The 26297-nt window shown below is 44.8% G+C and overlaps 1 protein-coding gene across 1 annotated transcript in view; it reads left to right on the top strand.

Moving 5' to 3' along the window:
* Window positions 1–26297, top strand: part of LOC106593249 (neuronal-specific septin-3) — a 181500-nt gene that overhangs the window by 42470 nt on the left and 112733 nt on the right. The window contains exon 2 of the mRNA XM_045719672.2: window positions 16374–17891. Within this exon, the coding sequence (XP_045575628.2) occupies window positions 16374–17891 (1518 nt within the window). The remainder of the gene's footprint in view (window positions 1–16373; window positions 17892–26297) is intronic.

The following is a 26297-nucleotide window of genomic DNA, read 5'->3' as shown; positions in this document are numbered from 1 at the left end:
GACACGTACACATCATCCTAATGACACGTACACAACACCCTAATGACACGTACACATCACCCTAATGACACGTACACATTACCCTAATGACACGTACACAGCACCCTAATGACACGTACACATTACCCTAATGACACGTACACAGCACCCTAATGACACGTACACATTACCCTAATGACACATACACATCATCCTAATGACACGTACACATCATCCTAATGACACGTACACAGCACCCTAATGACACGTACACATCATCCTAATGACACGTACACATCATCCTAATGACACGTACACATCACCCTAATGACACGTACACATCACCCAAATGACACGTACACAACACCCTAATGACACGTACACATCACCCTAATGACACGTACACAGCACCCTAATGACACGTACACATCATCCTAATGACACATACACATTACCCTAATGACACGTACACATCACCCTAATGACACGTACACATCACCCAAATGACACGTACACAGCACCCTAATGACATGTACACATCACCCTAATGACACGTACACATTACCCTAATGACACGTACACAGCACCCTAATGACACGTACACAGCACCCTAATGACACGTACACATCATCCTAATGACACCTACACAGCACCCTAATGACACGTACACATTACCCTAATGACACGTACACAGCACCCTAATGACACGTACACAGCACCCTAATGACATGTACACATTACTCTAATGTCACGTACACATCACCCTAATGACACGTACACAACACCCTAATGACACGTACACAGCACCCTAATGACACGTACACATTACCCTAGTGACACGTACACAGCACCCTAATGACACGTACACATCATCCTAATGACACGTACACATTACCCTAATGACACGTACACAGCACCCTAATGACACGTACACATCATCCTAATGATACGTACACATTACCCTAATGACACGTACACAGCACCCTAATGACATGTACACATTACTCTAATGTCACGTACACATCACCCTAATGACACGTACACAACACCCTAATGACACGTACACAGTAACCTAATGACACGTACACATTAGCCTAATGACACGTACACATCATCCTAATGACACGTACACAGCACTGTAATGACACACTTCTCCCATTAGTACTAGCACTACTTCTGGCCATGCAAACCAGACAGGGAATAGGGTGCATGTCCTTTACTTACTATGTGTCCTTGGTTATATCCTATGGGGTTTGAGACATGTCCTTTACTAACTATGTTTCCTTGGTTATATCCTATGGGGATTGAGACATGTCCTTTACTAACTATGTTTCCTTGGTTATATCCTATGGGGTTTGAGACATGTCCTTTACTAACTATGTTTCCTTGGTTATATCCTATGGGGTTTGAGACATGTCCTTTACTAACTATGTTTCCTTGGTTATATCCTATGGGGTTTGAGACATGTCCTTTACTAACTATGTTTCCTTGGTTATATCCTAAGGGGTTTGAGACATGTCCTTTACTATGTGTCCTTGGTTATATCCTATGGGGTTTGAGACATGTCCTTTACTATGTGTCCTTGGTTATATCCTATGGGGTTTGCTCCCCTCCTCAGGGAACCAACACTCGACCCCTCTGACGTCATAAACCACAGACCTGTATCCCTTCTTTGTTTTCATTCCAAAACACTTCAGCCTTCTGTCTCTGACCATCTCTTTCTTTATCTCAACTCAATTCAAAGGGCTTTATTGGCATGGGAAACATATGTTTACATTGACAAAGCAAATTAAATAGACGATAAGCAAAAGGGAAATAAACAATTAGTAAACATTACACTAAAAAAAGTTTGACAAGAATATGGACATTTAAAATGTTATTTTATTTTATACAGTATTGTAACAATGTGCAAATAGTTGAAGTATGAAAGGGAAATAGATCAAATATAGGTTGTATTTACAATGTTGTTTGTGCTCCACTGGAAGCCCTTTTCTCATGGCAACGAGCCTCACATCTTGCTGCTGTGATGGCACACTGTGTATTTCACCTTGCAGATATAGGACTTTATCAAAATTAGGATTGTTTTCAAATTATTTGTGGATCTGTGTAATCTGTGGGAAATATGTGTCTCTAATGTGGTCATACATGTGGCAGGAGGTCAGGAAGTGCAGCTCAGTTTCCACCTCATTTTGTGGGCAGTGTGCACATAGCCTGTCTTCTCTTGAGAGCCAGGTATGCCTGTGGCAACCTCTCTCAATACCAAGGCTATGCTCACTGGGTCTGTACATAGTGTTTTTCTTCATTTTGGGTCAGTCTCAGTGGTCAGATGTTCTGCCACTGTGTACTCTCTGTTTAGGGCCAAATAGTAATCACATTTGCTCTGTTTCTTTGGTTGATTCTTTCCAGTCTGTCAAATAGTTATCTTTTTATTTTCTCAGAATTTGGTTGCATCTAAATGTGTTTATGTCCTGAGGCTCTGTGGGGTCTGTTTGTGTTTGTGAACAGAGCCCCAGAACCAGCTGTCTGAGGGGACTTTTCTCCAGGTTCATCTCTCTGTAGGAGAGGGCTTTGTGGTGGAATGTGTGGGCATCACTTCATTTTCGGTGGTTGTAGAATTGAACAGCTCTTTTCTGGATGTTGATAAGTAGCGGCTATAGTCGTAATTCTGCATTGTTTGGGGTTTTGCATTGTACACAGAGTCTCAATTGGTTGTTTGTCCCTTTTTGTGAATTCTTGGTTGGTGAGCTGACCCCAGACCTCACAACCATAGAGGGCAATAACAGATTGAAGTATTTTTAGCCAGATCCTCATTGGGATGTTGAGTTTTATGTTCCTTTTGATGGCATAGAAGGCCCTTCTTGCCTTGTCTCTTAGATCGTTCATAGTGTTGTGGAAGTTACCTGTGTTGTTCATGTTTAGGCCGAGGTATTTATAGTTTTTTGTGTGATCTAGGGCAATGGTGTCTAGATGGAATTTATATTTGTGGTCCTGGCAACTGGACCTTTTTTGGAACACCATTATTTTTGTCTTACTGAGATTCATTGTCAGGGCCCAGGTCTGACAGAATCTGTGCAGAAGATCTAGGTGCTGCTGTAGGACCTCCTTGGTTGGGGACAGAAGCACTGGATCATTTGCAAACATTAGACATTTGATTTCCAAGTCCAGCTGGGTGAGGCTGGGTGCTGCAGACTGTTCTAGTGCCCTTGTCAATTCATTGATATATATGTTGAAAAGGGTAGGGCTCAAGCTGCATCCCTGTCTCACCCCACGGCCCTGTGGAAATAAATCTGTGTGTTTATTGACACTTTTAACTGCACACTCGTTGTTTGTTTTGATTTTATAATGTCCTACGTTTTCCCCCTAACACCGCTTTCCATCCATCCATTCCATCCGCTTTCCATCCATCCATTCCATCCGCTTTCATCCATTTCTATAGCAGACCCTTATGCCAAATTGAGTTAAAAGCTTTATTGAAAAAAACAAAGCAAGAGTAGAGTTAGCTTTTGTTTTGTTATGTTTGTTTGTCAATAAGGGTGTGCAGGGTGAATACGTGGTCTGTTGTAAGGTATTTTGGTGAGAAGCCAATTTCACATTTGCCTCGGACATTGTTTTCACTGAGGAAATGTTGGAGTCTGCTGTTGATGATACTGCAGAGGATTTATCAGAGATTGCTGCTGACACATATTCCACTGTAATTATTGTGGTAAAATGTGTCTCCACTTTTGTGGATTGGGGTGATCAGACCTTGGTTCCAAATATTAGGGAAGATGCCAGAGCTAAGGATGGTGTTAAAGAGTTTAAGTATAGCCAATTGGAATTTGTAGCCCGTATATTTTGTCATTTCATTGAGGATACCATCAACACCACAGGCCTTTTTGGGTTGGAGATTTTGTCCTGTAGTTAATTCAATGTAATTGGACAATCCAGTGGGTTCTGGTAGTCTTTAATAGTCGATTCTATGATTTGTATTTGATCATGTATATGTTTTTGCTGTTTGTTCTTTGGTCAAAAGGTTTGGAAAAGTGGTTTATCCGTTTTGGACAGATAACTCTTCGTATGTTGTTTGTTTAGTGTTTTCCAATTTCTCCAGAAGTGGTTAGAGTCTATGGATTCTTCAATTACATTGAGCTGATTTCTGACGTGCTGTTCCTTCTTTTACCATTGTGTATTTCTGTATTGTTTTAGTGTTTCACAATAGTGAAGGCATAAGCTAAGGTTTTTGGATTCTCTGTGTTTTTGGTTGGATAGGTTTCTTAATTTCTTTCTTAGGTTTTTGCATTCTTCATCAAACCATTTCTAATTGTTGTTTGTTGTCTTAGGTTTTCTGCCGTAATTTACATTTTTGATATGTTAGCTGGTAGGTCAAATATGCAGTATTGCTCAGGCATCCTACTGCTAGGTTTACACCTTCACTCTTGCAGGAAAACATTTTGTCCAGAAAGTTGTCTAGAGGGGATTGGATTTGTTGTTGGCCAATAGTTTTTTGGTAAGTTCCCACACTACCATCCTTCCAATCTATAGAATTTCTTAATAGCATGCATCTTCGATGCCTTATGGTTGATTATGAGTATTGCTCTGTTCAAGTAGACTGTGATTTTGTGGTGATCTGATAGGGGTGTCAGTGGGCTGACTGTGAACGCTCTGAGAGACTCTGGTCAGTGATAAAGTAATCTACAGTACTACTGCCAAGAAATGAACTATCGGTGTACCTACCGTAAAAGTACATACCCAGTGTGCGACAGAGCTGCAGGAGTTGTGACCCGTTTTTGTTGGTTATGTTGTCATAGTTGTGTCTAGGAGGGCATATGGGGGAGGGAATGCTGTCACCTCCAGGCAGGTGTTTGTCCCCCTGTGTGCTGAGGGTGTCAGGTTATTGTCCAGTTCAAGCATTTAGGTCACTACAGACTAGTACATGTCCCTGGGCCTGGAAATTATTAATTTCCCCCTCCAGGATGGAGAAGCTGTCTTCCTTAAAGTATTCTAGTGGGGATATATAGGTAGCACACAGGAGGACATTTTTCTCTGTTAAGATCATTTCCTTTTGAATTTCTAGCCAAATGTAAAATATTCCTATTTTGATTAATTTAATAGAGTAAGTTAGTGAGTTAGGTCTGCTCTATACCAAATTAGCATACCCCCTGAGTCCCTTCCCTGTTTCACACCTGGTAGTTTCGTGGATGGGACTACCAGCTCTCTGTAACTTAGAGGGCAACCAGCGGGCTAGTGTAAGATGGGGGGTTGGGCCTGTTTGCCTGCTCACGGCCTGGGCGTATGTGTGACTTCCATGTTGAGGCACTCTTTGCGGGAGTGGGGGGCATGGGGTGGGCAGGAGGGGCATAGGTTTGATCTGAGGGGACCTATATGTGGTGTGGGCATGGTTGGTTTGCGGGGTATTGATTGGTTGGTGTGTGGATGTGGATGTGGCTGGTGGTGCTGTGGTCTGGATGTAGGCCCTCCTGGCTTGGGCCCTCTAGGTCTAGGTCGGGGGGGGGGGGTCCCACAGGTCTAGGAGAGTGTCTTGCTGGTCCGGGCGGGGTGTCCATTGATCTGTTGCTCCTGTGTGAAGTGTTGGGGCTACAGTTGAGGTCTATGTCCTTTAGTGTCCTGGCAAAGGTGGGCTCTGCTGCCTTGTAGAGGTGGACCTGGTCATAAAGGCTGTCCAAGTCAAGGATGGGCTCTGCTGCCTTGTAGAGGTGGACCTGGTCATAAAGACTGTCCAAGTTCAGGGTAGAGTGGTAGGCCAGCTAGATGTTTGATTTTGAGGCACAGTCATGGGAAATTCTTGCGTTTACTTGCTGTATGGTAGCAGGGTGGAAGTCTTTTCATGGTAGCAGGGTGGAGATAACCAGCGTGTGAGTTTGGGGAAGTGGAAGAAGCTTTTTCAATCACTCTCTTGAGTGCTGTGGCCACCCTTTCCTGCTGTGTTCTCAGGTCGTTTGTGCCTGCGTGTATTATTATGAGGCTGGGTGACCCTAGTTGGTCCTCAGACAGAAGGTCTAGGGCGGCTGGGTGTTTGGACACCAGAGTTTAGACAGTCTGTGTTGGGAAAAAGTGTATTTTGTTGTATATACTTCCTGTTTGAGCCCATAAGGAGTACAAACTTTGTCTTGTGTGTGTGTCCTCAGTGGGTGTGGGGGGGGTTGTCAGGAGGGCTATCAGGAGGCTGACAGGGGGGCCGGGTGCTAGGAGGGGTGGGGTCCTTCATTTATCTGTTCTGCTGTGGTGTCAAGACTTTGGTCAGGATCTGACTTAGGTTGTTCTTTGTCACACATCATCTTTCTCACCTTCTCCTCCAGCACTCTCACCTTCTCCTCTAGCGCTCTCACCTTCTCCTCTAGTGCCCTCACCTTCTCCTCCAGCACTCTCACCTTCTCCTCTAGTCCTCTCATCTTCTCCTCCAGCACTCTCACCTTCTCCTCTAGTCCTCTCATCTTCTCCTCCAGCACTCTCACCTTCTCCTCCAGCACTCACACCTTCTCCTCTAGTGCTCTCATCTTCTCCTGCCGCTGGGCCTCCTCCTTCCTCTCCTGCTCTTTCTCCTGTTGAAGTTGTCTCACCACAGTCCAGAGTGCAGACATGTCTCTCTCCCCCTCCAGCTCTCCAGGTCTGGTTGAGGGGTGTTGTTGTGCTGGACCATTTTTTGGGCTGACTTTTCCAGCTCCGCCTGCCTTACCTCCTGCTGGGTGAATTTATCCTTCATTTCAGTGAGGGAGTAGTACCCTGTACTGGGAGGTTGACTCTCTGCTTGGGGTTGCTCATCTGTGGGGTTGTTTAAGGAAGAGGTATGGTTTGACTCGCTCGGGGTGGAGTAGTCTTCACCAAGAGAGATCTTCTCCTGCTGCGCTCCCTCTTTGATTCTGTGGAAGTCTGTTGAAACTGTTTGGGGTTGCCCTGTACCAATACTGTTCCAGACTTGTACAGGTTGACATTGGCTGACCCAGATTCTTCATTGTCTAGTATCCTTCATTTCTACCCATCGCTAAAACTAACTCTTGACATGGGGCAGTGTGCTCTTATAGCACTACCAGGGGATGGTCTGTCTGGAAGATTAAGTTGCTTATGTTCCCATTTTTATAACAGTCAATAAAATGTGTCTCTGGATTGTCTCGGCTCTGTCATATCCTCACATGGTCTCTCCTATCATTGCTATGAAGATGACACAACTACTCTTCTCCTTTTCACCTTCTGACACCCTGGGTAGCGACACACATCTCTGCGTGCCTGGCAGACCTCTCAGCTTGGATGTCGGCCCACCACCTCAAGCTCAACCTTGACAAGACAGAGCCGCTATTCCTTCCTGTGAAAGGCCTGCCCGCTCCAAGACCTCTACATGACAACTCCATAGTGTTCCCCTCCCAGAGCGCAAAGAACCTTGGTGTGACCCTAGACAACACCCTGTTGTTCTCTGCAAACATCAAAGCAGTGACTCATTCCTGCAGGTTCATGCTCTACAACATCCGTAGAGTACGGCCTTTCCTCACACAGGAAGTGGTGTAGGTCCTAATCCAGGCACTTGTCATTGCCTGTCTAGATTACTGCAACTTTCTGTTGGCTGAGCTCCCCGCTTTTGGCATCAAACCCCTGCAACTTATCCAGAATGCTGCAGCCTGTCTGGTGTTCAACCTTCCTAAGTTCTCCCATGTCACCCCTCTCCTCATTACACTATACTGTCTTCCTGTCGAAGCTCACATCATCTTCAAGACCCTGGTGCTTGCCAACAGGGGCAGCAAGGAGAACCGCCCCTCCTTACCTTCAGGCTATGCTCAAACCGTACATTCCAACCCGAGCAATCCATTACGCCACCTCTGGTCTCTTGGCCCTCCCACCCCTAGGGGAGGGCAGCTCCCGCTCAGCTCAGTCAAAGCTCTTCTCTGTCCTGGCACCCTAATGGTGGAACATGCTTCCCCCTGAAGTCAGGACAGCGGAGTCCCTGCCCATCTTCCAAAACCTCTTTTGAAGAGTATCTTAAAGAACTGTCACAACGCCCGATATCTATTTACCTATCCGCGTGTTCTTCCCTTGTCTATATCTTTCTAACTTTGACCTATCGGCGTGATCTTCCCTTGTCTATATCTTTCTAACTTTTACCTATCGGCGTGATCTTTCCTTGTCTATATCTTTCTACCTTTTACCTATCGGCGTGACCTTCCCTTGCCTATATCTTTCTACCTTTTACCTATCGGCTTGACCTTCCCTTGTCTATATCTTTCTAACTTTTACCTATCGGCGTGATCTTTCCTTGTCTATATCTTTCTAACTTTTACCTATCGGCGTGATCTTTCCTTGTCTATATCTTTCTAACTTTTACCTATCGGCTTGACCTTCCCTTGTCTATATCTTTCTAACTTTTACCTATCGGCGTGACCTTCCCTTGTCTATATCTTTCTAACGTTTACCTATCGGCGTGATCTTCCCTTGCCTATATCTTTCTAACTTTTACCTATCGGCGTGACCTTCCCTTGTCTATATCTTTCTAACTTTTACCTATCGGCGTGACCTTCCCTTGCCTATATCTTTCTAACTTTTACCTATCGGCGTGACCTTCCCTTGTCTATATCTTTCTAACGTTTACCTATCGGCGTGATCTTCCCTTGTCTATATCTTTCTAACTTTTACCTATCGGCGTGACCTTCCTGTCTCTGCCAACACTTCTACTGCTGTTCAACTCACTGCTATAGTAGTTCATTCTCTTACTGTCATATTTTAGTTTAGTCATTCTGGGGTTGTTCTGTTGGGATCAGCTTGGCTTACACCCTTCTCTCTGTCCTCTCTCTGTCCTGTCTCTGTCCTGTCTCTGTACTGTCTCTCAATTTAATTGAAAGGGCTTTATTGGCATGGGAAACGTGTTTACATTGCCAAAGCAAGTAGAATAGACAATAAACATGGGAAATAAACAATCAGAAATGATAATATAGACATTTCAAATGTTATATCATTGTACAGTGTTGTAACAATGTGCAAGTAGTTGAAGTATGAAAGGGAAAATAAATAAACAGATACATGGTTGCCCTTTTCTTGTGGCAACAGGTCACAAATCTTGCTCCTGTGATGGCACACTGTTCAAATCAAATCAAATGTATTTATATAGCCCTTACATCAGCTGATATCTCAAAGTGCTGTACAGAAACCCAGCCTAAAACCCCAAACAGCAAACAATGCAGGTGTAGAAGCGCTGTTGTATTTCATCTAATAGAAATGAGAGTTTATCAAGATTGGATTTGTTTTCAAATTCTTTGTGGGTCTGTGTAATCTGAGGGAAATATGTGTCTTTGATATCTCCCAATACATTTGGCAGGAGGTTAGGAAGTGCAGCTCAGTTTCCACCTCATTTTGTGGGCAGTGCTTTTTTGTGGATTTTGATCATTAGTGGGAATCGTTCTGGCGTTTAGTTTGCCAGAATTAGTACATGTCCCTGGGTCTGGAAATGATTGATCTCCCTCTCTAGGATGGAGAATCTGTCATCGTTAAAGTATGGGGATTCTAGTGGGGGATATACACATAGTGTACAAAACATTATGAACACCTTCCTAATTTTGAGTTGCACCACCTTTTGCTCTCAGAACAGCCTCAATTCGTCGGGTCATGGACTCTACAAGGTGTTGAAAGCGTTCCACAGGGATGCTGGCACCATGTTGACTCCAATGCTTCCCACAGTTGTGTCCAGTTGGCTGGATGTCCTTTGGATGGGAGACCATTCTTGATACACACAAAAACTGTTGAGTGTGACACACTCAAACCGGCAATTAAATATGTTGTCTTGCCCATTCACCCTCTGAATGGCTCACATACACAATCCATGTCTCAATTGTCTCAAGGTTTTAAAATCCTTCTTTAACCTGTCTCTTTCCCTTCATCTACACTGATTGAAGTGCATTTAACAAGTGACATCAATAAGGGATCATAGCTTTCACTGGATTCACCTGGTCAGTCTGTCATGGAAAGAGTAGGTGTTCCTAATGTTTTGTACACTCAGGTAGCACAGAGAAGGACATTTTTCTCTGTTGAGATGGTTTCCTCTCTCTATATATGCCCTCTCTCTCTCTGTCTTCTCTCTCTCTATCTCTCTTTCCCTTCTCTCTCTGTACTATCCTCTCTCTATGCCCTCTCTCTGTCCTCTTCTTCTGTCCTGTCTCTGTCCTCTCTCTCTCTGTCTCTCTCTCCCCTCCATTTATTTGGTGAGATGAATCCTGTGTTGTGTTGGGGTCTGCTGTAACCAAACCTCTCTGGACTCTGACTCTCACCCTGCTCCCTCAATCACCCCTTTGTGTCTGTTGGCCTAAACCCCTCACTACGGAGAGAGGGAGGGGATGCAGGAAGGGAGTGTGTGTGTGTGTGTGTGTGTGTGTGTGTGTGTGTTGGACACAGGAAGCGACGCTGCTGTAACACAAAGGCAAAGGTCGAAACAGGAGAGGTTTAACCACAGATCGCTTTGTGTTCAAAGAGAGAGAGAAAAACGGAAAGGGACAATGAGAGAGGAGCGATAAAGAGAGAGACCGAGACAGAGAGCAAGAGAAAACGAGAGAGAGAAAGGAGAAAGAGTGATTAAAGAAACTCTGTCACACTTCACAGGATCAAACTTTTTTGGGGGACTTTAAGTTTCAACGTTTTCCTCTTCTTGTTTAGTTTCTCAGCGTTTCACTAAGACAGAATAACTCAGTTTGGCAAATGTAGATTTCACATTTTAGATGTTGATGGACTTTTGAGTTTTATCTTTTTTGTTTTAGGGCAATTCCACGGAAAACGGAAACCCGCCTTGACTCAGATTTTTCACTTTAAAATGTATGCCAAACAAAAACCATTGATTTTAAAGTTCAACAAACCATACAACTCTATGAAGAAGGACGACTGTGAACAATCAATGGAACTGTACAGAAGGGTCAAATCTCCCTCAGTTTATTTATCCAGATTTTCCAAAACACTCAGTTAAATTTCTGCTCTGAATTAAGATCCAACGATGTCTGCAGAAAGACTGGGCTGTCAGCTATGACCTGACAGCTTGACTTTGAACAAATATGTTTTGGGTATTGAACTACAGTTGGTGAAGTGCTTGTGGCACAGTGGTCTAAGGCACTGTATCTCAGTGCAAGAGGTGTCACTACAGTCCCTGGTTCAAATCCAGGCTCTATCACATTTGGCCATGATTGGGAGTCCCCTAGGGCAGTGCACAATTGGCTCAGCGTCGTCCAGGTTTGGTCCGGGGTAGGCCGTCATTGTAAATAAGAATTTGTTCTTAACTTAGTTAAATTAAAAAAAAAAAAAAAATAAACATCCAGAATTACAGTCATGGAATGACATCACGGGTCCCTGATCTGTACTACACAGAAATACATAATGATGGATATGAATATAATTCTCTTCATGGGGATGTATCCTAAATAGGTACACTAAGGTAGAAATATGAAGAATCCTTCTTCTGCATGTTTGGGTAATATTCAACACACTGGCTATTATTGTAATGAGCTCCGCTCCAAAACAAGACCACATTTTGTTGGTCTAAAACGGAAACAATCCCAGGCATCTATGTTTCACAAGTTTGGGCATCACAGTACATCACAGTAGAGTTCAGTACTGCACAGTGCAGCACAGCACAGTAGAGTTCAGCTCAGTAGAGTTCAGTTCAGTACAGTAGAGTTCAGTACAGTAGAGCACAGTACAGTAGAATAGAGTACAGTGGAGTAGAGTTCAGTAAAGTACAGTAGAGTTCCGTTCAGTACAGCACAGTAGAGCACAGTACAGTAGAATAGAGTAGAGTTCAGTTCAGTACAGCACAGTAGAGTAGAGTTTAGTAAAGTACAGTAGAGTTCCGTTCAGTACAGCACAGTAGAGTAGCGTTCAGTACAGCACAGTAGAGTAGCATTCAGTACAGTAGAGTACAGTAGAGTTCAGTACAGTAGAGTACAGTAGAGTTCAGACACTATGAGCTGAACATAACAGTATGTCAGTGGAAGGGAGGACAGTAGAGTTCAGACACTATGAGCTGAACATAACAGTATGTCAGTGGAAGGGAGGACAGTAGAGTTCAGACACTATGAGCTGAACATAACAGTATGTCAGTGGAAGGGAGGACAGTAGAGTTCAGACCCTATGAGCTGAACATAACAGTATGTCAGTGGAAGGGAGGACAGTAGAGTTCAGACCCTATGAGCTGAACATAACAGTATGTCAGTGGAAGGGAGGACAGTAGAGTTCAGACCCTATGAGCTGAACATAACAGTATGTCAGTGGAAGGGAGGACAGTAGAGTTCAGACCCTATGAGCTGAACATAACAGTATGTCAGTGGAAGGGAGGACAGTAGCAGGTGACTACTATGGTTTCCCATTGTAGCCAATTCAATTGCAGTAGTTCCATTACAGATTATTTGGTAATTCTGGTACCGATTTGGTAACAGAATTACCTGTTTTAATCACTTAATAATGAATAAACAAACTTTAGACCAGTAAACCCTCTATAACTAATTGGTAGGTCAACCTTTACTTTCTGTGAACTTTTATAATCCTCCCTCCTGATGAGGGAGAGAAATTAGAAAATAGTTATAAAGATATGTGGGTTGTTGGTAACAGAATTACATGGAACAAGGCAATGCTTCTTGAACATACAGAAGGCAAATACTTTCTCCTAAACTAAATATATGTGTTGATATTAGTTGTCAGGGGTCTTTACGTCAACATTGTTGTGTTTTTAATGCATTTCTAAAAACCCTTTTTCCGTCTGTTTGACCAGAAATCAAAGCCTTTTTGGTTTTTTTGCATAGAAAATCATTGAAAAAAAATGGATATCTCTTAATTTCTTTAAAACATATACTCTTAGCTTTCATTTGACACCCAATTTGACATGCTCCTGCGAACTTCACATGTTTGTGCTCATGGGTCCTTTTACATGGAAACATCCTATATAGGAGTTGTGTGTTAAATTGGCACATTTGGTTCAGACAGAGAGATACAAAGTGTGGCATTTGTAAAGTCAACTCTTCTTCTCTGGAGCTTTCATCATCCCTAACTGCTCTACTTTGAAGACTGTCCATGTTGTATTAGCAGCCTATATCAGGTGTGTGTGTGTGTGTGTGTGTGTGTGTGTGTGTGTGTGTGTGTGTGTGTGTGTGTGTGTGTGTGTGTGTGTGTGTGTGTGTGTGTGTGTGTGTGTGTGTGTGTGTGTGTGTGTGTGTGTGTGTGTGTGTGTGTGTGTGTGCCTCCAGACAGAACCGTTGTTAGTGCCCAGGCCATAATTACAGACCTACTGTTTGATCTCTCTTTGAGGCCTCATGACATCACCCTGTAAAGATAGCCCTCATCACTACTGCCAGGTTAAAGGGAAATTTCACCCTGGGGGAAATCTGGGTTTGTTTTCATGCTGTCCAAGGCAATTCTAGGTCAGTGAGATGTGTTTCAAACATAATTGGAGGACGGGTCTGGGCATCGTATACTGGACGATACACCCTATGATGACATTCTGTGTATCTATGGACTGGTAAATTAAATAAAGTTTAAATAAAAAATAGATGGCATTCAGTATTTCATATCCGTTTTCTAAATTTGTCTGCCTGTATGGATTCACAGAAGATATTTGTATAAGCTGTACGGGGCTCTCTAGCATCAAACAGATGTTAGACATTCAGAAACAGTTGAAGTCGGAAGTTTACGTACACCTTAGCCAAATACATTTAAACTCAGTTTTTCACAATTCCTGACATTTAATCCTAGTGAAAATGCCCTGTCTTAGGTCAGTAAGGATCACCACTTTATTTTAAGAATGTGAAATGTCAGAATAATAGTAGAGAGAATTATTTATTTCAGCTTTTATTTCCTTCACATTCCCAGTGGGTCAGAAGTTTACATACACTCAATTAGTATTTGGTAGCATTGCCTTTAAATTGTTTAACTTGGGTCAAACGTCTCGGGTAGCCTTCCACAAGCTTTCCACAGTAAAGTTGGGTGAAATTTGGCCCATTCCTCCTGACAGAGCTGGTGTAACTGAGTCAGGTTTGTAGGCCTCCTTGCTCGCCCACGCTTTTTTATTTCTGCCCATACATTTTCTATAGAATTGAGGTCAGGGCTTTGTGATGGCCACTTCAATGACTTTGTTGTCCACAACTTTGGAATTATGCTTGGGGTCATTGTCCATTTGGAAGACCCATTTGCAACCAAGCTTTAACTTCCTGACTGATGTCCTGAGATGATGCTTCAGTATATCCACATAATTTTGTAAAGTGCACCAGTCCCTCCTGCAGCAAAGCACCCCCACAACATGATGCTGCCACCCCCGTGCTTCACGTTTGGGATGGTGTTCTTCGGCTTGCAAGCCTCCCCCTTTTTCTTCCAAACGTAACGATGGTCATTATGGCCAAACAGTTCTATTTTTGTTTCATCAAACCAGAGGACATTTCTCCGAAAACTACAATCTTTGTCCCCACGTGCAGTTGCAAACCGTAGTCTGGCTTTTGTATGGCGGTTTTGGAGCAGTGGCTTCTTCCTTGCTGAGCGGCCTTTCAGGTTATGTCGATATAGGACTCGTTTTACAGTGGATATAGGTACTTTTGTACCTGTTTCCTCCAACATCTTCACGAGGTCCTTTGCTGTTTTTCTGGGATTGATTTGCACTTTTTGCACCAAAGTTTGTTGATCTCTAGGAGACAGAACGTGTCTCCTTCCTGAGAGGTATGACGGCTGCGTGGTCCCATGGTGTTCATACTTGCATACTGTTGTTTGTAGAGATGAACGTGGTACCTTCAGGCGTTTGGAAATTGCTCCCAAGGATGAACCAGAGGTCATGGCTGATTTCTTTTGATTTTCCCATGATGTCAAGCAAAGAGTCACTGAGTTTGAAGGTAGGCCTTGAAATACATCCACAGGTACACCTCCAATTGACTCAAATTATGTCAATTAGCCTATCAGAAGCCTCTAAAGCCATGACATCATTTTCTGGAATTTTCAAAGCTGTTGAAAGGCACAGTCAACTTAATGTATGTAAACTTCTGACCCACTGGAATTGTGATACAGTGAATTATAAGTGAAATAATCTGTCTGTAAACAATTGTTGGAAAAAGTTATTGTGTCATGCACAAAGTAGATGTCCTAACCGACTTGCCAAAACTATAGTTTGTTAACAAGACATTTGTGGAGTGGTTGAAGAACGAGTTTTAATGATTCCAAAGTGTATGTAAACTTCCGACTTCAACTGTACAGTAGTATGTCAATACATAATGAGTTTCAGTAGATAAATTAAAGTTAGTTAGCTAGCTAGGTGGCTTGTATGAAACATAATTTACTTAGCTAGCTAGTCAGGTAGCTTGCAGGAAAAATAACTTACTTAGCTAGGCACCATATTTGTCATCTGCCCTCTTGGTGCTAGCATCGGCTATACCTGAGCTTCTAGCTAAATCCAACTCTATGTTTTGAATCCTCTTCACTATGTTCCAGTTGAAATATAGGGTTGAATTTCACCATGTAGCTAGTTAAGAGAACATCACAAAAAACTCCATAGTCTAATTCATGTTGATAGAGCAATCACTTTAAGCCATTGAGTCTGGTCAGCTCTTTCAGTTTTGCCCAGAGGGTTTGGTGTGGTGTCTGCCTCCCTTTCAGAAAAGCCCATGTTGGGGGAGGGACGGGCCAGATCAGGAGTTGTAGTCTTTCAGAGAATAAAATGTTTTTGTCACCGTGTACATTAAGCAAAAGATTCCGCCGATACGAACCTCACTGAAAGACGTCCCATGGCTCCTTAAAACATGGACGACAATATCTACATTTATTCAGTATAACATAAAGCCTTCACAAAACAACCCCTCCAGCCTCCCCTCTCAATACTCGCTCCTTTGCACCCCAGTATCTCTACTTGCACATTCATCTTCTGCACATCTATCACTCCAGTGTTTAATTGCTAAATTGTAATTATTTCGCCTCTGTGGCCTTTTTATTGCCTTACCTCCCTAATCATACTTCATTTTCACACACTGTATGTAGACTTTTCTACTGTATTATTGACTGTATGTTTGTTTATTCCATGTGTAACTCTGTGTTGTTGTATGTGTCGCACTGCTTTGCTTATCTTGGCCAGGTCGCAGTTGTAAATGAGAACTTGTTCTCAACAGGCCTACCTGGTTAAATAAAGGTAGAATATTGTAACTTAAATAAGAACAGTTCGTAAGTGTATTCATTTTATGTTATTTCATGTTACAACTATTCAACTCAACTGTTATTAATTAACTCACTTATTAACCCTCCCTTCCTCCCTCCTTGTCTCTCCATCTACCCCCTCTCTCTCCCCGTCCCCCCTTCCTCTTCCTCCTCTCCCCCTCCCTCTTCCCCCCCCTCCCTCCCTCCCTCCGCCTCCCACCCCCCCCCCCCCCCCCCCCCCCCCCCCCCACCTCTGCCCATATCTCCTTCTCTCTCTTCCACAGCTTTGAAAAGATCCTTCGACGTCGATGACGTGGACGAGCATCCTCCCTTCTCCCCCTCCTCCCCCGTTCCCTCCCCCCTCTCCTCCACCTCCCTCCTCAACAAGACCAACGAGGGTCGAGGGTTCCCCACCTCCAACCACGGCTCCCCTGCCTTCCGCTCCCGGATCAGTCTTGGTACCAACCCCAGCCCTGCCCAGAGCCCTGTATTCAAGTCCCGCATGGTCTCCAGTCTCTCCTTCAACAGAGCCATGAACAGACCCACCATCAACAACAATGGAGGGAGCTCCGGAGGCATCACCAGGGCCTCTTCCTTCCAGAACAAGTTCAACCCTAAGGGTTTCTCCTCCTCTCTCTCTGGCCCAGGCAGCGATAATGATAGTCTCCATAGCTCCTCTTCTAGTCTGGAGTATTCCATCCAGGGAGGTGGAGGAGAAGGAGGAGGAGGGGTACCTCCAGGCAAGCCAGGGTCTCTGTCCTACTTCACTAGCCCACAGATGGAGCAGCGTCCTGGGCAGCAGCGTGGCGTGGGCCTGGGGATGGGGAAGAAGTTCTCTTCCCATGGGAGTGTGTTTCACTCTGAGCTAGAGGGGCCTATGGGGCTGGGAGCTCCAGAGCCCAGGGGAGTCAGCCACGGATCCATGCCCAGTCTGGACCTCCAGATCGGGGAAGGAGGAGGCGGGGTGATGGGGGTGCGGGGGGCTGGAGGTGGAGGGGTGAGGTATGGCAACGCCAATGTGGGTTTGAATGGCGGATCCCAGCGCCATTATAACACCAGTCCCTTTGGGAAGGAAGGATGCTACTCTCCCAATCAGAACCACAACAGCTACCAGGCCCAGCCCAAACCCAAAGAGACGCAGCGTCTCAACAAGTTTCCCCTGGATCTAGACAGTCTGGTGGGGGTGAAGACGCCCCAGCCCAGCCCCCGTCCTCCCCCCTCGTTTGACCCCCCTAAACCTCCCCCCAGAGCACACTATCCCAGCAGCCTCTCTGTCTCAGCTAGCCCATCCCTCAGCAGTCTGGACAGCTCCGGTGGTGACCTCACTCCTCTTCCTGCCGCCAACCACCACCTCTCCTACAACAACATCAACCCCTCCCTCCCCCGCTCTCCCCCACCTACCTCCCCCCCGGGGGCCAAGCCTGTCCCTAAGGTGAGCCAGTCCCCTGTCCCCCTGTCCCCCGCCCAGACCCCTCAGCTCAACCTGCTCTCCCTCAGACCTCAGGTAGGACACCTGGCCCCCTCCACCCCCCTGCCACTGGAGCACACCCAGCCACGGGAAATGATGTCAGAGAGAGAAAGCGTGGGTTCCATCCTGCAGAGGATCGCTTCCTTCTCCCGTCCCGACGCCATGACGACCACCAGGGTTCCAAGCGCTGCCAGTGTTCTGAGCGGGGTTGCCCTTAGCAACGGGGTGAAGAAGGAGAGCCCACCACCGATGATGCGTCAGGAGCGTGTTTCCTCACCTCCACCATCACCTCTACCTGTGGCGGTGCAGAGACAGGGGCTAAAGAGAGTGCAAGGTAAGCATTTTAAATTTACATGGTAACTGGCCCAACGCTCTTAACCGCTAGGCTACCTGCCGACCACATAGGTCATACACTAACGTTTTCATAGGAATGTTCCCATGGTGTGCAAGGAATGTTTCCAAGAGACCATTCCCTACATGTCAAATAGAACTTACCCAGAACTTAAGATACTAAATGTTCCAGACACATTTCAAGAATATTCATGTGATTAGTTTTCTGTGGGTTAGGAGAATATTCCATCAACGTCCCACCAAACATATATAGAACATGGCTGCCATTAAAGCAGACTGGAAAACATCCCTGTTGTGTTTCTCTCTAGATTGAATGGTAATTCTCATCTGAGGACTGTATTGTAGATTGAATGGTAATTCTCATCTGAGGACTGTATTGTAGATTGAATGGTAATTCTCATCTGAGGACTGTATTGTAGATTGAATGGTAATTCTCATCTGAGGACTGTATTGTAGATTGAATGGTAATTCTCGTTTGAGGACTGTATTGTAGATTGAATGGTAATTCTCATTTGAGGACTATATTGTAGATTGAATGGTAATTCTCATCTGAGGACTGTATTGTAGATTGAATGGTAATTCTCATTTGAGGACTGTATTGTAGATTGAATGGTAATTCTCATCTGAGGACTGTATTGTAGATTGAATGGTAATTCTCATCTGAGGACTGTATTGTAGGTGATATAGAGACACATGGCATTTTAATGTCATTCAAAGGACATTTGAACAGCATTTAATCATACAAACACAACCATATTTTTCCACTTCATATGTTGACAATCTGCACATTATTTCATTCAAAGGGCATTTTAAACTTTAGTGATACACACACAACCGTAACCAAGACTGGACAATTTTTGTGTCCCCACAATGTTTCCACCAGACTGTTCCCACAACCTAATGAAACATTCTGGGAACACTTAAATAACAAATTAAATGTTTTTAAGGATCGTTCTTGCAACATCAGACAAATGTTTTATACAAACACACTGTAATCATCAGCACAGTGTTTTTCTGGGCAGTTTTTGTGTTATGAGAACATTCTGGGAACTTTCACAGAACCAATTTTGGTATGCTGGATAGTCACTTTACCCTGCCTTCATGCAAAAAAATGTATGATTTTTTGTTGTTGTTGAAATATCACATTTACAAACGTTTTCAGACCAGTACTTTGTTGAAGCACCTTTGGCAGCGATTACAGCATCGAATCCTCTTGGGTATGACGCTACAAGCTTGGCACACCTGTATTTGGGGAGTTTCTCCCATTCTTTTCTGCAGATCCTCTCAAGCTCTGTCAGGTTCGATGGGGAGTGTTGCTGCACAGCTATTTTCAGGTCTCTCCAGAGATGTTCGAATGCGTTCAAGTCTGGGCTCTGTCTGGGCCACTCAAGGACATTCAGAGACTTGTACCGAAGCCACTCCTCCATTGTCTTGGCTGTGTGCTTAGGGTCGTTGTCCTGTTGGAAGATGAGCCGTCGGCCCAGTCTGAGGTCCCGAGCACTCTGGAGCAGGTTTTCATCAACGATCTCTCTGTACTTTGCTCCGTTCAGCTTTGCCCCGATCCTGACTAGTCTCCCAGTCCCTGCTGCTGAAAAACATCCCCACAGCATGATGCTGCCACCACCATGCTTCACCGTTGGGATGGTGCCAGGTTTCCTCCAGACGTGATGCTTGGCATTCAGGTCAAATAATTCAATCTTGGTTTCATCAGACAAGACAATCTTGTTTCTCATGGTCTGAGAGTCCTTTAGGTGCCTTTTGACAAACTCCAAGCGGGCTGTCATGTGCCTTTTACTGAGGAGTGGCTTCTGTCTGGCCACTCTACCATAAAGGCCTGATTGGTGGAGTGCTGCAGAGATGGTTGTTCTTCTGGAAGGTTCATCCATCTCCACAGAGGACCTCTAAAGCTCTGTCAGAGTGACCATCGGGTTGTTGGTCACCTCCCTGACCAAGGTTCTTCTCCCTCGATGGCAGCCAGCTCTAGAAAGAGTCTTGGTGGTTCCAAACTTCTTCCATTTAAGAATGATGGAGGCCACTGTGTTCTTGGGGACCTTCCATGCTGCAGAATGTATTATTTTACCCTTCCCCAGATCTGTGCCTCAACACAATCCTGTCTTCAAGTTCTACGGACAATTCCTTCAACCTCATGGCTTGGTTTTTGCTCTGACATGCACTGTCAACTGTGGGACCTTATATAGACAGATGTGTGCCTTTCCAAATCATGTCCAATCAATTGAATTTACCACAGGTGGACTCCAATCAAGTTGTAGAAACATCTCAAAGATGATCAATGTAAACAGGATGCACCTGAGCTCAATTTCGAGTCTCATAGCAAAGGGTCTGAATACTTATGTAAATAAGGTATTTCAGTTTTTTTTGCTTTTTATAAATTTGCTAACATTTCTTAAAACCTGTTTTCACTTTGTCATTATGGGGTATTGTGTGTAGATTGATGAGTAAAAAAAAAATACATTTTAGAATAAGGCTGTAACGTAACAAAATGTTGAATAAAGTCAAGGGGTCTGAATACTTTTCGAAGGCACTGTAGATAAGTGTCTGAAGTTAGAAAGTGTACTCGTGTCATACTATGAGGTCCAGGTCTTAATGGCACAGGAGGTAGTGCTATGTCCTGTATCTGTAGAGTCACTGGTTCATGTCCCTCTCAGCTGGTACCTCTCCATCACTATTATCTGTTGTTGTCCCAGAGGACACAGAACACAGCTGGAAGGTCAGTGGTGCTGCTAATAGTGTGGAAACTCTGAGCCAAATCAAAACAGGCTAGTCTGGAAAGTATGCGGCAGCTCCGTAACACCCACTACATAACATGGATGATTCTGATAGAACACTGTCAGGTTCCACTGGCCTGCTGGTTCTGGTCACAGCCTCCCCTCATGGAACAACAACATCCTCTGTTTTGACAAACCATCATGTTGAAGAGTCCTTTTCCACATGGAACATGTTATCTCTCCTCTTCCTCCTCCTTTTCTTCGCCTCTTCCTCCTCCTCTTTTTCTCTATTCCTCCCCTCTCCTCTTTTTCTCTATTCCTCCCCTCTCCTCTTCTCTCTATTCCTCCCTGTTCTCTTCTCTCTATTCCTCCCCTGTTCTCTTCTCTCTATTCCTCCCCTGTTCTCTCCTCTCTATTCCTCCCCTCTTCTCTCCTCTGTTTCCCCTCTCTCCTCTCCTGGGGGTGGTTTAACAGATGGATACTAAGCTTTTACAGTTAGAGTCTTTGTTTGTGCGGTGCGTATGTATGTGTGTGTGTGTGCGTGCATGCGTGCGTGCGTGCGTGTGTGTGCGACAGCTGGTGGTCAGTGTACCATGCCTGACTGAATAGACAACATGTTGAGAGGGGAAGGTAAAGATAGAGGGAGAGAGGACTTGACAGACGACCGGTAGAGTGGGATTAAGAAGGACTTAAATGTTTCCCCTCAAACACAAAGATGACTTCACACACACACAGTGTTGCCTTTGTAAAGGACATCATTCTGCTTGCTTAGAAAGTACCAAATCTGGTGCAAACTCAGGACCTCTGCCTCACAACCACACGTCACTGTCCTCCTAAAGCGTCTTAGCTGATCGCTCACACATCACCATGTTCTACCCCTAGTGGTCCTGTCCTGCAGCCCTGTCTCTGTACTGTATCATCACCATGTTCTACCCCTAGTGGTCCTGTCCTGCAGCCCTGTCTCTGTATTGTATCATCCCCATGTTCTACCCCTAGTGGTCCTGTCCTACAGCCCTGTCTCTGTATTGTATCATCACCATGTTCTACCCCTAGTGGTCCTGTCCTGCAGCCCTGTCTCTGTATTGTATCATCACCATGTTCTACCCCTAGTGGTCCTGTCCTGCAGCCCTGTCTCTGTATTGTATCATCACCATGTTCTACCCCTAGTGGTCCTGTCCTGCAGCCCTGTCTCTGTAGTGTATCATCCCCCATGTGCTGCACCTAGTGGTCCTGTCCTGCAGCCCTGTCTCTGTAAGTTATCATCCCCCATGTTCTACCCCTAGTGGTCGTCTTCTGCAGCCCTGTCTCTGTACTGTATCATCCCCCATGTGCTGCACCTATTGGTCCTGTCCTGCAGCCCTGTCTCTGTACTGTATCATCACCATGTTCTACCCCTAGTGGTCCTGTCCTGCAGCCCTGTCTCTGTACTGTATCATCACCATGTTCTACCCCTAGTGGTCCTGTCCTGCAGCCCTGTCTCTGTATTGTATCATCACCATGTTCTACCCCTAGTGGTCCTGTCCTGCAGCCCTGTCTCTGTACTGTATCATCACCATGTTCTACCCCTAGTGGTCCTGTCCTGCAGCCCTGTCTCTGTACTGTATCATCACCATGTTCTACCCCTAGTGGTCCTGTCCTGCAGCCCTGTCTCTGTACTGTATCATCACCATGTTCTACCCCTAGTGGTCCTGTCCTGCAGCCCTGTCTCTGTATTGTATCATCACCATGTTCTACCCCTAGTGGTCCTGTCCTGCAGCCCTGTCTCTGTACTGTATCATCACTCTGTACTGTGTGTCTGCTGTCAGAAAGGGAGGTGGTGATTGGTGATGGCTGTGCTGAAGGATAGATGTGATGGGAGGTGGTGATTGGTGATGGCTGTGCTGAAGGATAGATGTGATTGGAGGTGGTGATTGGTGATGGCTGTGCTGAAGGATAGATGTGATGGGAGGTGGTGATTTGGTGATGGCTGTGCTGAAGGATAGATGTGATTGGAGGTGGTGATTTGGTGATGGCTGTGCTGAAGGATAGATGTGATTGGAGGTGGTGATTTGGTGATGCTGTGCTGAAGGATAGATGTGATTGGAGGTGGTGATTTGGTGATGCTGTGCTGAAGGATAGATGTGATGGGAGGTGGTGATTGGTGATGGCTGTTCTGAAGGATAGATGTGATGGGAGGTGGTGATTTGGTGATGGCTGTGCTGAAGGATAGATGTGATTGGAGGTGGTGATTGGTGATGGCTGTGCTGAAGAATAGATGTGATTGGAGGTGGTGATTGGTGATGGCTGTGCTGAAGGATAGGTGGTGATTGGTGATGGCTGTGCTGAAGGATGGATGTGATGGGAGGTGGTGATGGCTGTGCTGAAGGATAGATGTGATTGGAGGTGGTGATTGGTGATGGCTGTGCTGAAGGATAGATGTGATTGGAGGTGGTGATTGGTGATGGCTGTGCTGAAGGATAGATGTGATGGGAGGTGGTGATTTGGTGATGGCTGTGCTGAAGGATAGATGTGATTGGAGGTGGTGATTGGTGATGGCTGTGCTGAAGGATAGATGTGATTGGAGGTGGTGATTGGTGATGGCTGTGCTGAAGGATGGATGTGATGGGAGGTGGTGATCTTCCTCAAAGATTAGACACTCAACACAGACGCTATATTCCCGACATTTCTCATTCTGATATTTCTTAATTAATTAATTTTTATTTTGGGGATTTGTGTGTATTGTTTGGTATGGTGGGGTATTACTGCACTGTTGGCGCTAGAAACATAAGCATTTCGCTGCACCTGTGATAACGTCTGCAAACTATTTGTACCCAACCAATAACATTTGATTTGATGGTTAGGGTTAAGTGCTATGGTGGTAAGTCTTAGATGGAAGTTCACCAATATTTACACTCTTAGATAAAAGGGTTCCAAACGGGTTCTTTGGCTGTCCCCATAGGTGAACCCTTTTCGATTCCAAGTAAAACCCCTTTGTTCCAGGTAGAACCCTTTTTTGTTCCAGGTAGAACCATTTTTGGTTCCAGGTAGAACCCTTTTTTGTTCCAAGTAGCGCCCTTTTTTTGTTCCAGGTAGAACCATTTTGGGTTACACATAGAACCCTCTCTGTAAAGGGTTGTACATGTAACCTAAAACTGCTCTACGTTGAACCAGGAAGGGTTCTTCAAAGGGTTATCCTATCGGGACAGACGAAGAACCTTTTTTGTGTAGTGTTCTCTAGGCTCTCCACAAAGACCTCTTGCTGTGTTTATCAAAGATACTTCTCGCTCTCTCCCTCTCGTATTTAGCCTTTTACTGCAGTGGGCTAAATCAGGGTCACACAGAGTGATTCTGGGTAGTCTTAAACAAATCTACTGTGAAACAAAAGTATACACCTCAAACACATGGTTATGGACTTAAAGAAAGAAGACACCTGTACCATGTCAGATACAGAGTTTACATGTATTACATTTAGAGATTCAATCCTAATATTACACTTTATATACATCACAGAGGACTGAAATATAACAAAACCGTTTGACATAGAAACACTGCTATTAATTGTATTTATTTATTAATTATGAAATTATGAAAAATATGAATAACATTCCACCATGAGGTCACGAGGTCATCTGACTTCAGGAAAGGACTCCAGGTAATAATGATAAAATGTGAATAACATTCCACCATGAGGTCACTAGGTCATCTGATTGCAGGAAAGGACTACAGCCATTATCACAGACCGATGTTGACACTACACCAGAGGGTCACGCCCAGCTGAATGACTTCTCATCACATGGTTTCATCATTTACACACACACACTGCTGTCATATGTCCTCCTGTGTTTTATGGCTTGTTATGACCTTTCACAGGGGGGGTATTTTTAGTTGCTACACCCCTGGCTCGTGTGTGTGTAGTCCTGTTCCTGACTGTTTCCTGCTTCCTGTTATAACAAACAGACAGGTTCACTGTTCTGCCTTGACACCACAGCCTAGTGGGACACACACACAAACACAACCACTCAATCTGTTCTCCTCAAACCCGCTGAAGGTTCCAATGGTTTCTGGGTCGTTTGGAGCACTCAGAGGGATTCTATCATTCTGTTGTGAAGCGTTGAAGCACCTCTGAATAGTTTGACACACTGGTAGGAATGATTAACCAGTAACCCCTGGGTTTTCCCCTCAGCTCTTACTGCAGACAGAGTCTGCCTCCAAAATGGCACCCTACCCCCTCCATAGTGCACTATGGGCCCCTGTCTGTTTTGATGTGAGATACAGAGATTCTGTCCTCATGTCCACTACTATCTAATTAACTGTTTAAGTATGTTAATCTGTCTCCTCATATCCACTACTATCTAATTACTGTTTAATTAGATTACTGTTGGGGTGGCAAGTAGCCTAGTGGTTAGAGCGTTGGGCCAGTAACCGAAAGATTGCTGGATCGAATCCCCAAGCTGACATGGTAAAAATCTGTCGTTCTGCCCCTGAACAAGGCAGTTGACCCCCTGTTCCCCGTCATTGTAAGTAAGAATTTGTTCTTAACTGACTTAAGTAAAAAGTGTTTAATCTCCTGAAATCCACTAGTATTTAATGACTGTCCCAGATGCAGCCTTGATGCATCCACAGAGAGACAGGGGGTTCTTTCAGCTGTTAGAAGACTAATGTTAGATTACTGTCCAGCTAGTGACTCTCTTCCCAAATAACGACTGTTAGGACAGTTAGCTAATGCTGTATTACCTAGCTTAGAGCAGGAGATCACAGTGACAAACACACACACCCCCACAGTGAAATCAGAGAAAATTAAGACATCTGTTAAAGTTAACATTCTGTCGGCGGCTGTCTTTACATGTGGAGTTAAATAATAATGCTAATGAATATTCCCTGTTAAATTAATGTTTTGTTTGCTACAGCCCCGTTTTAGCTGAAATATGTTAGACTTCCCAATAAAAACATGAACACGTGTTGCACTCCCCTCCCATTGTCTCTGGGGGGGGGGGGGGCAGTGTTTGTCAGACCATGAGACATCCTGAACATCTTTGTTTTTCTTCACAAAATATCCTGTAGTGTCCGAACGGTTTGGCGTACAAGAGACTCTCATGAACACGATGGTGTTCTCCGTTTTGCTCTACGACCCCCACAGGGGACTCGTTTAAAAATCAGTACAGTCAATCTGCCAACTTCTGTCTGTAGTGTCCGGACGGTTTGGGTTACACACTAATATCTCTCTGTGGAAAGGTGAGACTCTCATGAACATGTACATGTTGGTTGTTTTGCTCTAGGACTCCCACAGTCCTCACAACACCAGTCTGATGGTCCAGTCTAGGACGCCCACAGTCCTCACAACACTAGTCTGAAGGTCCAGTCTAGGACCCCCACAGTCCTCACAACACTAGTCTGCTGGTCCAGTCTAGGACGCCCACAGTCCTCACAACACTAGTCTGATGGTCCAGTCTAGGACCCCCACAGTCCTCACAACACTAGTCTGAAGGTCCAGTCTAGGACCCCCACAGTCCTCACAACACTAGTCTGAAGGTCCAGTCTAGGACCCCCACAGTCCTCACAACACTAGTCTGAAGGTCCAGTCTACGACTCCCACAGTCCTCACAACACTAGTCTGATGGTCCAGTCTAGGACTCCCACAGTCCTCACACCACTAGTCTGATGGTCCAGTCTAGGACGCCCACAGT

This window comes from Salmo salar, chromosome 06 (genome assembly GCF_965601325.2).
Source record: "Salmo salar chromosome 06, fSalSal1, whole genome shotgun sequence".
Classification (NCBI taxonomy): domain Eukaryota; kingdom Metazoa; phylum Chordata; class Actinopteri; order Salmoniformes; family Salmonidae; genus Salmo; species Salmo salar.
This window is presented reverse-complemented; position numbering and strand designations above follow the sequence as displayed.